Source organism: Thermobia domestica, chromosome 13 (assembly GCF_964235325.1).
Source record: "Thermobia domestica chromosome 13, izTheDome1.hap1.1, whole genome shotgun sequence".
Classification (NCBI taxonomy): domain Eukaryota; kingdom Metazoa; phylum Arthropoda; class Insecta; order Zygentoma; family Lepismatidae; genus Thermobia; species Thermobia domestica.
Genome location: NC_137466.1, coordinates 180,763,899 through 180,776,748, shown reverse-complemented (window position 1 = coordinate 180,776,748; position 12,850 = coordinate 180,763,899). Strand labels below are relative to the sequence as shown.

The 12,850-nt window shown below is 36.1% G+C and overlaps 1 protein-coding gene across 1 annotated transcript in view; it reads left to right on the top strand.

The window, feature by feature from the left end:
* Positions 1-752: 752 nt before the first annotated feature.
* Positions 753-12,850, top strand: part of Rrp6 (exosome component Rrp6) — a 65,593-nt gene continuing 53,495 nt past the window's right edge. The window contains exons 1-2 of the mRNA XM_081737008.1: positions 753-1,004; positions 12,081-12,214. Of these exons, the coding sequence (XP_081593134.1) occupies positions 912-1,004; positions 12,081-12,214 (227 nt within the window). The 5' untranslated portion in view covers positions 753-911. The remainder of the gene's footprint in view (positions 1,005-12,080; positions 12,215-12,850) is intronic.

Sequence of the window (12,850 nt, the reverse complement as noted above, 5' to 3'; positions counted from 1 at the left end):
TGCGTACGCTGAGCTTGCGTGATGCTGTGTTCAGGAAGGGGGTCAAGTGGACCTTTCTTGACATATACACTCTACTTACATTTATTTTGTCTGTACATTTACTCGTCCACAGGCCCGTATGCAGGAGGTCTAGGGGCCCGGATGCCCCTACATTTTTGCTGGCCTCCCTAAAATTTTTACGGTAGGATTGCAAATGAACTATAATATGGTGATGAACGATCACATGGTTGGATCGGCCCCACTAACTTCAGCTCAGCCGCCCCCCTACATTTTTTGGCTGTCTACGGGCTTGCTCGTTTATATATTCACTTCTTCCTTTGTCTTTTCCCTTTCAACGCAAATTTCCAACTTTTCTCCACTATTTTAGCCAAGGATGTTATAAAATTTAGCCCTGTCGATCTGGATACTCAGATCCCTTTCACTGATTGAACTTCTTTCCTAAGTTTTACCTTTTCCCGATTTTGATTTCTTTTCCTAATTGTCACTTTACATTTTTGTTTTCATTTAAAATAATAATGCTAGTGACGTATACACAAGACAGTTTGATAATTTTGATAAATTATTCGGAATCAGGCAATTACGTTCGTTCATACTTATCAATTTTTTCTTAATCAATTACTATCTTTATAATCATTAGTGATTTTGTCGACATAATTTACAACGACCGACCGTATATTAAAATAATAATAATAATAATAATAATAATAATAATAATAATAATTATGCTTTTACCTATAATTACCTAGGATGTTAAAAGAAGAAGAAGAAGACGTGAATGGTTTTTCAATTACTAGCGTAGGATTGTAGATATTTGTTTTTACTGCAAAGAATTTTATTGTGTGTATATGACACTACACAGTAACTGAAGTATTTTTCAGTTTTGTGCTGTAGGAAAATTTATAGCAATTGGAATGGATGCAGAGAGTGCCACTATGGATGAAGTTGTATGTGAGCCTGTAGAAGAGATAATTCCAGGCTACAGAACTATCGACGATTATACTAAAGTAAGTTTCTGAAGATCATAATGTATTAATATAATAATAAAATTCTTTCGGAGCTAAATGCTCTATGAAGTTTTCCTTTTGTTTGATCACTGACATATGTTTCAAAGCACAAGTTTCAGCAGACTCAAAGATGGATGTCAACATGTGATGAATATAAATTTAATGTTTTGTGTAAAATTTGTGACGCAGTTTTACGAAATTTTGTCATACAAATGGTTATGGTAAATGTTAGCAGACGGGGTCCAGAAGTACGTAAAAAATACAAAATTTACGGGAGAAATGGAAGATGCAAGTACTTTGACCTGACCTAACATAACCTAACGTAAACTTATGCTCTCCTGTACTAATCTAAACTAACCGATTATTAATAGAAATAAGCGAAATTCTGTCATTTGTTCAGAAATTATGGTGGATACCTACACTAATATAATCTAACATAAAGTAACCTAACATAACCGAAACTAACCTAATGTGAACAGAAAGTACCGAAATTGTAACATTTATTAGAAAAAATAGCTGGACCCCTTCTGATAAACATTGTCCATGGTGATTTTACGGCTGAAGTGAGTAACTACACTAGCTCTGGTTGATGGGTGTTTTCCAAACGAATAGTGGTTTTTGTGGTTTCCCATAGCCATTTGGCGTGTGTTCCCTAAGGAGGTTATATCACAATAACATCTATGCGTTAATTTAATTGCGGGGAGACAATATAAATGATGAAGGTAAATACGGGTTCCAGAACAGAGTACCTTCAATTTGTCTAAATTGTGATGAAGGTAGAAAAAACGAGCCCTGCGGGGCTTCTAACCTCTTCACTTGCTGTCGCTTTCTCAGCTGTATTTTTTGAAATAAGTAATTCTAGCCCCTCGTAATTAGAATTTATCCAGCACCTTCTAAGCCCTGCTCTGAACGGGCTTAGCTTGAATTCTTACTGTAACCAACTAGCACAGATTGGGTGTTTTTTCATGAATAATCGTTTTTATAGCATGTCAGTTTACACGCACGTTATCCATGAGGTACGTAGGTATTAGTATTAATGCTGTATCGCTGGACCACACGAAAATTGAAAAAAGAAAGAAAAGAAAAGGAATATTATTTAGTTTCTCTCTCAAACTACTAAGTTATAACCCTGGTCCAATTTGGTAGTGATTGTTGTTCGAAATACAGTGTGGAAGTATGACAAAAACTGGTGCATAAAACACGAACCAACTTGTACTAGGTGGCCATTAAAAAGCACGAATGTTATCCAACCGAGTTAGACAGGAGCGCAGAATGGAGTCTCGAGCGAAAGCGAGTGGGTGGATCTGTAGGGAGCAGGCGCGTTAGCGGCGGTGGGTGTACGCATAAAGAACGGTATTGGATGAACATTTTATATCTCATAAATTGCATGGTTTATGTGTTGTACAGCTTTGGGTGGGATGCTAAATGCCATCCAAAAAAGTACCAAAATGCACTTGATTAAGTTAGATTCGATTGGATGTTCCTCTTTTCTGTGGTTTCAGTTCGTTTTGGAACTTACAATAAACTATTCGCATGTTTAATAGACTATGCCTGTCACACAATTTCAGCAACTGACACTTCCTTATTTTAGTATAACTCGATAAAACGCAAACACGATATGTCACAATCTTGTCATTTACGCACTACTTCCACACTGTCTTTTCCATATATCATAACAGGTGTATTTCTCCGCCAAATAGCCCCTTCCACCTCCATATATAGTGCCGCTTACAACATCAAAAACAACTAAGAACAACAAGTATTTTCTTAACTTCAACTATTCCCCTAACGTTACTATCACTCACTTTTCCTCACAAACCAAAATAACTTCTCCAATTCACCTAGTAAATTTTCTAAAATTGGTCCGGCGATAGAGCAGTTAACCCCATTTATTTATGCATACTTCAAGAAAATAACGGTGCAGGTTGAGAATCCGAATCAACACCATAAATTTATAGTTTTTCATTGCATATATGCTTCTCTTTGAGTACGGTACCGGTAATTAAATGGAGTCCAAGTATCTTAAACAATATTTTTTGGAGTGTAGATTTGCATTCTTCAATACAGATTCACTTTATGAAAATTTTAGTTTCCGTAGCAGGGTTGGCCGGTTTAAACGAAGGTGGTTTAAAGCATCTGGTTTTTTCAAGAAAAAAAAAAAAACTGGTTTAAACCAAAAAAACGAAAAATGTTCGTACAAGTGTAACTATTCGCAAAATTTTGATGAACACACATTTGTGTGTTATCACGTTTCACTCCCATATATTACTCGTACTATATTCAGACCTAAATTCCACATTTATCACTCAAAGAGATTATATTACAAAAGCAACCTTTTTTTATGTAACTTTATGGATGTTTCTTTTGTGATTTTTTATAGTTTGTTATTATTATGCAACCAAAGGAAAATTCTAAATATTGCTTAGTTTTAATAGTGTTTACTATGATAAAATACATCGAAATGCCGTACTTTTTTGGGAGGGGGTCATAGAAACCGCGCGAGAGGCAATTATTGAAATCATAAGAATCTTTGGTAGCTATTTATGTATAAATGTGCCAGAGACAAAGTGGACTCAAATAATTCGTATCTTTATTCATTTTTTTTTACTGATATGCAAAGAAAGTCTTTATATTTCTTTAACTTGGACTAATAAAAGTCGTAGTGAACTGACTTGGACTAAATTAGTTCTTCTGTACTCTGTAGTACTTTGAAATTGTCCATATGTAATTCTGTATAATGGTTCCACTTGTGCAATTGTTTATCTTTTTGTCCTTCTATAATGACTGTTGTCAATTATATTAACAAATATGTAAAGATTAGTCCAACGTATTTTTTATCAAAAATCTTTCGTGAGTGAGTCGGCAGATGTATCGCATTTGTGGCCAATTAGTCCCGGTTTCGAGTTCAAATGGAGGACAATTTCTCTTGGATGTAAGCCGAGAAGCAGTTTGGATTCCGCTTTAAGCTCATGTGACCCCTTCCAGCATAACCCGGTTGTTGCATACTAACACCAAGGCGAAATATGCTTATTTCTGTCCATATGTGATATAAATACATAGAGCAAATTATTTAAACAAAAAAACTGGGATTAAACCAGAAAAACCTGTTTTTTCAATAAAAACCATGGTTTTTGCCAACCCTGTTCCGTAGCCATAAAAAGATTGTGCAAAAACCACTAACCAACTTGTGCTAGGATCCGCTAAAAACCACGAATGCTGCTTAAATGAGCAGGGTTGGCTGGTTTAAACCAAAAAACGAAAAATATTCGTAAAAGTGTAAGTGTTTGTAAAATCTTGATGAACACACATTTGTGGGTTATCACGTTTCACTCCCGTATATTATTCGTATTATATTCAGACCTAAATTCCCCATTCATTACTCAAAAAGATTATACTACAAAAGCAACTTTTATATATATATATATATAAGTTTATAAATGTGTTTTGTGATTTTTTTGTAGTTATTATTGTTGTGTAATTGCAATCAAAGAAAAATTCTAAATATTGTTTCGTTTCAATGTTTACTATTGATAAAATACATCGAAATGCCGTACTTTTGTGTGTGTGTGAAGGGGGGAGGTCATACAGACCCCACGAGAGGCATTTAGTGAAATGAGAAGTATCTTTGGTATATATTTATGTATAAATGAGTCTGAGCCAAAGTGGACTCAAATAATTCGTATCTTTATACACTTTTCTTACTGATATGCAAATTAAGTCGTTGTATTTCTTTAATTTGGACCAATAAAAGTCGTTGTTAACTAACATGAACTAAACTAGTTCTTCTGTACTCCGTAGTACTTTGAAATTGTCCATATGTAATTCTGTATAATGGTTTCACTTGTGCAACTGTGTATCTTTTTGTCCTTCTGAAATGACTCTTGACAGTTATATTAAGAAACATGTAAAGATCAGTACAACGTATTTTTATCAGGATTCCTTCGTGAGTGAGTCGGCAGACGTAGCGCATTTGTGGCCAATTAGCCCTGGTTCCGAGTTCAAATGGAGGACAATTTCTCTCGGATGTAACTCGAGAAGCAGTTTTTATTCCGCTTTAAGCTTATGTGACCCCTTCCAGCACAACCCGGTTGTTGCATAATAACATCAAGGCGAAACAAACTTATTTCTGTCCATATATGATATGAATATATAGAGCAAATTATTTAAACCAAATAAACCTGGTTTAAACCAAAAAAAACCTGGTTTAAACCAAAAAAACCGTTTTTTTTAATAAAAACCATGGTTTTTGCCAACCCTGTAAATGAGTCAGGGCAGTGGTTTCTCTGGAGTGAAGGAGTGAATACTTCAGACATCCACAACAGATTATTAGCCGTATGTGGAGACACAGCACCAAGTCGCAGATCCGTATTTCCTTGGGTATCCGAATTCAAGGTGGGCAAGGACAGTACTGCAAAAAACAAAAGCACATTGGCGTCCTGCAACTGCACGCAGACCAAGCAGTGCCGCGCTAGTGAATGATTTGATAGTGGAGCACGGGAGAATCACGTTTAGAGAAACAGGTCTATTACGGGGTTCCCTCTACACTATCATTCATGAGGATTTGAAGCTGCACAAAGTGTGTGCACAATGGGTGCCTCATGACCTCACCGTTGCACAGAAACACAAGCGTGTGGAGATTTGCCAGCAGTTGATGCAACAGTACAGTGAAAATCCGACCGAGTTATTTGAGCGTCTGGTCACCGTCGACGAAACTTGGTTCCTCTACGAAATTCCAGAGAAGAAACGCCAGTCCATGAAATGGATGCATACTGGAAACCCTCGTCCCAAGAAGGCACGGATGGGACTATTCGTGCGGAAACAAATGGCGACCGTTTTCTGGGATCAGGATGGGATACTGCTGGTGGAATGGCTCTCTCCCAATACGTCCATCGACAGTGAGAGCTACTGCAGTTCACTGCATAGACTCCGCCGACGCATCCAACAACGCCGACAAGGAAAATGGGGCCGTGGCATTCTTCTCCAACACGACAATGCACGGCCACATGACAGTCGTCAGACAGTTGCTACAGTGCATGAACTAGGGTTTAGTGTATTGCCGCATCTGGCTCCTAGCGACCATGCTTTATTCGACACAATGAAAGAGGACATGAGAGGTAAAATGTTCAGCACAAATGATGAACTCCACGCATTTGTCCGCCAGTGGCAGAGAGATACCCCCAAAGAATGGTTTGCTACACAAATAATGAAGCTTCCAGAACGGTGTCAAAGGTGCATAGACATTGCCGGGGAATACCTCTAAAATAAACTGTAATCGTTTGTTCAATAAATGATTCCTGTGAAAACAAATTCAATATAGTACCAATCATTTCTGAACGCCCCAAGTAAATTTGACATTACGCATCATGGGTTAGCACACTGCCTTCACATATTTAACTTCACGTTCATTCCACCATTTCATTCACTCTTATCGTTACCGTCTCCTTTAGCTAACACGACATTACCGAAGGACGTTAAACTGAAATATTTCGTTTTTAACTTCACCTTACTTTACTTACTGTATATATATATACACTGTGGTTAATCTTTGCCTTATGGACGAATATGTGCTTAACATGTTAGTTTTTCATGAGTGTATTTCTATGTAGATATTCATCTCAAGTGTATTTCTATGTAGATATTCATCTCTCAGGTTAAAACATATTATATTTTGATTACTTACATACTTGTCTATTAAAGTATTACGAATTACGTTTGTAAATTTTACAAATATGTGGATCCGGATTCTGAATCGGCATCAAAATAGCACTAAAATACATCAGTATATCATTTAAAGGAAGAAAAACTTAACGTGACGACATCTTGTACAACTGCAGGAACTTCTAAAATGTTTAACATATGTTGGCGATTTAAAGTTTTTGTGAGATATCATAAGAGTCTGAGGAGTGAATGTAAAGGATTAGGAAGCTGTTGTTCTAGTATATATATTAGGCGTATTTTTATTTTTATTATTAAGTATTCTGCATGTTGTCAGGTTCTAGGATTAAGGAGGTTTTAATTTCTTTCTTTCTTAGGTTCGGGGCAGAAAATGTTTATTCCACGTTTCTTGATCTTCAGCTCCCTCTTTTAACTCCCAATATTTTCTTTTGTTTTTCAAATGATCGATCAGTTTCTTCTTCCTACTCTTCGCTTTCCTTCCATCTTTCCCTCTAATGCGGTATGAAGAAGACAATTTCTTCGCAGGATGTGTCGAATCCAGTTTGTCTTCCTACAAGAGATGCTGGCTAAAAGCGTCCTCTTCTCTCCTAACCGTTTGAAAACATCTTAGTTTGTTACTCTCTCCGTCCATTTTATCGTCTCCGTCTTCCTCCAACACCATATTTCGAAGCTCTCTAAATACGTATTTCTTGTCTTAACTTCCGTAATGTCCAAGTCTCTGAATCATACAGTCTAGTATATACCACTTGAGCAACTTACTTCCTAGTCCATATTAAGACTACTAGTTAAGAATAACCTTGTTTTATTGAATGCTTCTTTGGCTATGGTAATTCTTGATTCGATCTCTTTAGTACAGTAAGCGTCTCTCGTCAAAATATATTCCACAGGTATATTGAAATAAATTGTTGAATTAGTAGTAACATCTAAGGAGCATTTATTCAAAGTAATAATAATAATAATATTATAATAGCGACACTGTCTGTGGATAATGCTAATTCCTAATAGTAAACAATCGTCGTTTCTCTACTTTCGCTAGGACAGCGCAAGCTTTATCTCAATCCAAATGAAGCGCACTACCATTAACACTCACTATTAAATGAAAACAAAGTTGTAACTCGAAAGCATTTATTCCATGTCAAGCAGAATACAATTTAGAGACAAAAGCAACATGAACACATTATATTATACAAAGCAGCATAACAGTTGTTTGTTCAACATAGCCCACTTTTAAGTCTTTAATTTATAATATTCTAGAATCGATCAATTCACGAAACGTTATACATTTATCTACAACTCGATATCGATTTGTTAAAGATATAGCATGCGCATAAATAAGTTTAGATACTGCGTTTTTTTTTTTTTTTTTTTTTTTTTTTTTTGTAGATTGGTAGATTTTACCCCTATTTGTAAATTAGTAGATTTCTAAATATCAGTAGACTTACCTTTGTACCATGAGTAATAGGATATTTCCCGGTAGTACTGACATTTGTTTAATATGTACCCTATAGCTTTAAGCAGTAAATAGTAGATTTTTACTTTATCATTCAGCAAGTTATTTCTTCACTTATTTACATTTATCATTTTGTGTTATTGTATTGCAAGGCGTTATATGAAGAGAGAAAGTTATTTTGTATCTTCAACTATAGTACTTATGTCTTTGCAAGATAGTTGTCTTTGGTGAGGTAGAATAAATATAGCCATTGATAAACCGCAAATTTCAAATGCTTCGTGAATATATGATAATGGTCGCTGAATTTTATGAAATCAATACGCAGCAGTGATTGCATAGAACACGTTGCAGCAGAAGAAGTAATGCTTCCGTTTTCTGCGTTGGACTTTCATAACTATTCAGCCATGTTAACTCTTTGTCTTGTTCAAATGAGCAGTTTAAAATCTCAGATCCTTTATTATGGAGAGAGTTTAACAAAGGAAATTGGGTTGTAGAGAGAACAAGTAAACCATTCAATGCTCTTGAAGCTGACGAATCTTGGAAACATCAAAATAGAGCTCTAAAAGTAACGAGTGGATTTGTAGGTATAACAGTAATCCTGCAGCACTCGAACAGTGCTTCTTGTGTTTATATCTCGAGTTCGGTTCCCGATCGGGTACTTGTTTTGGATATAAACTCATGTAGCATTTCACTTTAAAGGAAATGTTCCATATTAAATAGCCTCGGTGCAAAAAATTCCGGATGGCAGTTGGAAGTTGGGAACATACGTTCTGTCTTGTTCGCTGTGAGAGGTCATGTGTTCCAGATTCAGTTTTGCACTTGATTAGATGTTGGTGCCGGAAGATAATGAATTACACACAGGCCCGTATTTAGGTAAGTGCTATTCTGTGCTCGAGCACAGGGCGGCAGAGTTTAGGGGGCAGCAAATTTTCGGATTTTTTAAAAGATTCACAACAAAGTAATATTTAAAACTAGCAGACATCCGCACAAGCATGAGAAAATACAGTATGTTAATGTGTTTAATTTGCTCTAATTAGAGTAGTTACTAATTAGCTAGCTTATTTGATTATTTTGAAAATGCCATTCCCTTCCACTTCCATCATAAGGGATGAGAATGAACTTGAACATCATGAAAACTGATATCGTTAAACTCAGCGACCTCAAAAACTGAATTTAACACTAATATATATCGTTTTCGAGTACTTTTAAGATCTGGCCCCCTCCCTGGGGAGTGGAGTATGACCTTGAAGTTTAATTGGATTAAAACTGTCACTATTCATCTCAGCGACAGCAAAAACAATGGATTCAACTCTAATATCAGTCGGTTTCGATTATTTTAAAAATGCCCCATGTTATTCTTATGGGGACTTTGCACCTCCATATCTCAGCTCAGGTGTGACCTGGAACATTTGAATTGTCATTTGAATCATTTCTCTGAGAGCTGTAAAACATATTAAAATTTCATGCTTTTATCTATTGGGTGCTTGAATTAATTCCCGCTGTTTTTATATCAGTGATAATATTGTCATTCCATAAGAACAGAACAATACCTTCTACTGAAAGTACTGTCCCTCAGCAGCTACAACCTTTACTCACTTTTCGGGAAAGAAATGTATTCCGCGATAGAAAAATGTGGGTTCCTTTGAGGCAATCCATCCAGCGAGTCAGTTTGGAATATCTTCAACAATTCTGAAGTGTTTGTTGGTCAGAAAGGTCTGCTGCATGGATCGAAACAAATGGTAGTCGGCAGAGGCGACTTCTGGTGAATATGGCGGGTGGGGTAAGACATCCCATCGCAATCCCTCTAAAGTTTTTTCCACTACATTTGCAACATGATGTGTGGCATTGTCCTAGAGCAGAATCACTTTGTCGTGTCTCTGAGCATACTCCGGTTGTTTTTCTTGAAGTGCTTGATTCAAATGCAGTAATTGTATTCAGTAACGATCAGCATTCATCGTTTGACCCGGTGGAAGCAGCTCATAATAAACCACACCGTCGTGATCCCACCAAATGCACAGCATGATTTTCTTTCCATGAATGTCTGGTTTTGGCGTGATGTTGATGGTTCTCCGAGCCTCATCCATGATTTTCTGCGCTTGGGATTGTCGTAACAAATCCATTTTTCATCGCCGGTTACAATGCGATGCAAAAAGTCTTCCGTTTATGTCTTTGAAGCAGCACTTCACAAATGGTAAAACGTTTTACCAAATCTCTTTCCATCAAGTTATATGCACCCAGTTTCCCACTTTTTGGATCATTCCGATGGATTTTATACGCTGACTAACAGTTCATTCATCAACATTTAGAATTTGACACAACTGTTCAAGCGTCTGAGATGAATCTTCTTCCGGTAATGCCTCTAAGTTCCCATCTTCAAACTTTTTCGGTTGACCAGGACGCACTTTGTCGCTCAAGTTAAAATCATTGTCTTTGAATCGACGAAACTATTCTCTACACGTTGTTTCTGATAGAGCATGCTCTCCATACGCTCCACTAGCAAACGATAGATTTGTGCAGCAGACTTCTTAAGTTGGAAGCAGACTGAAAAGAAATGTTCTGATAGCCCAAGGATAGCACTTCCAAATAGGTATCCTGGCACTTCCAATAGTCCGCTGTGTTGCAATAGTACACATACTGCCCTCTGTTCATCAACAGCGAGAATTAATTCAAGCACCTAATATTACGGTCCATCTATCTAACACAACATCATAATCATCATTTAGAGAATTAGGCCATTTGAAAGTACGTTGTAAATTTTATAACTTGTAATACCTAAACTGCTACTCAACAAAATATGGTATATTTGAAAAATCACAACTTGTTTTCTTATTTAAGACAAAAGTTCGTGCGGGAGGGGACGGCAAATTATTTAGAGCACAGGGGCGCACAATATGTAAATACGGACCTGATTACCCATAATGTAAATATTTCACATAATCTGCCATGTACTGAAATGTGTGAGTGCGAAGGAAACGAAGAACTTTGTGATAATTACTGACATATGATGATTAAAAATATCGAGTTTGACATGGAAGACGATTTCGCATAGGAACGATTTCTCTCAAAATTATGTTGAATGGCCTTAAGAAATATTTTCAACGAAATACAGTGATTTAAAACATGTATTTAATGATGGTACTGATTTTAAACACTAATGTCTTAATATATAGCACCTATAGTTTTCATGACAGAACGTGCAATTAATCAAATTCAGGGAAAGAATTACAACAGTAATACTTACAAATATAGTGTTCAAAGATTTAACAATTTATTTTGTCATTTTGTTCGAAAACTGTTGATTTTATGACAATTTCAAATAACGATTTTTCTCTTAAGTATTAGTTTTTTATATGACGTCTGTCGCATGACAGTCGGATGAAAATTAACTGTTTTGCAGTAAAATATATGTATCCAACTTGACATATGAAGCCAAAAATACATTTCGTTACTTATCTCGGAAACTATTGGTTTTACATCAAAAGGCTACATAAACAGTCGTATTTTCCTCAGCAAGATCTTTCAGATGAGGCATATTTAATCAAAATCGGACAAAAAATACGGGACCTACACTTTTTAGTGGCGGCCATTTTGATGATTCACCAACGCTATCTGCGTCAGAATATAAAGTACCACAATGGAAATTATTCATGTAGACAATGTTTACGACCAAGTAAAACTAGCACCAACCTGCAACGTTCCCTACATATTCTCCCATACTACATGAGAAGAGGAGCATTGGCTTTGATTTCACTGGCTGTCGTCGTTTTGTCAGAAGTTATTTCCGAACTGCTACTTGGGTTTGTATGAGGTGTTGTAATCCTGTTGGTTTCGTCTTGTAAACAATTATATAACGCAAGCCTTTGAGGAATGAGTCTGGCAATATATTTATAAGCGGTGTGTATACACATGTGTAATAAGCAGTAACAATGTGTTGATACCTTTCTTTGTAGGATGGATATCAGGCTCTTCTTCAGTCGGCAAAAGCAGCAAATAGTTTACCGTCGGGGGATGATTGGAACTTCTACACAAGTTATCCAAGTTTCCATAGGGTAATGAGCACGAAAGGAAATGGCGTATTGGAAATGTAAGTATGCGATTAAAATGTTTGCTAATAGTAGCTAGAGACACATGAAATATTTAAAGAAATAAATACCTTAACGTGTTTTTATTTCTAAGATTACGATTGAAAATTTTTTTTCTCTCATATTTCGAAACAGATAGGGTCAGTGAGGATAATTATGAGACATTGCTTATGGATGGTAATTATGAGACATTCCTCGTTGATCTTCAACTACTGTAGGTAGTTACAAATTAAGAGTACATGCATTTAGTAACATTCTTCACCATGCTCTGTCTGCATTTTAAGTTTCAGTTTACAAAAGTTTGCATGTACAATTTTTTTCTTTTTTCTTTTAACAAACTCATTCAAAGAAAAAAAATGTTTTGAAATTTGAAATCCTGTTATTAACTTTTATATCTACTCGTGCAGTAATATCACTGTTGTGAAACCAGTGGGTGCTGGTGGAAGCCTGGTAGGTCAGCAGTTATAGGTCAAGTTGAATTTGTCACTTTATGTAAGAACTTATTTGAAGAATACATATATACATACATATACATTTTTTTTCAAATGATAGCAGTATATTAATTTACATTTTGATATATGAATTAAGCTCTCTCTCAACTCAACTTCTATCCGGTAGAACTGTTCTTGGTAAAGCGT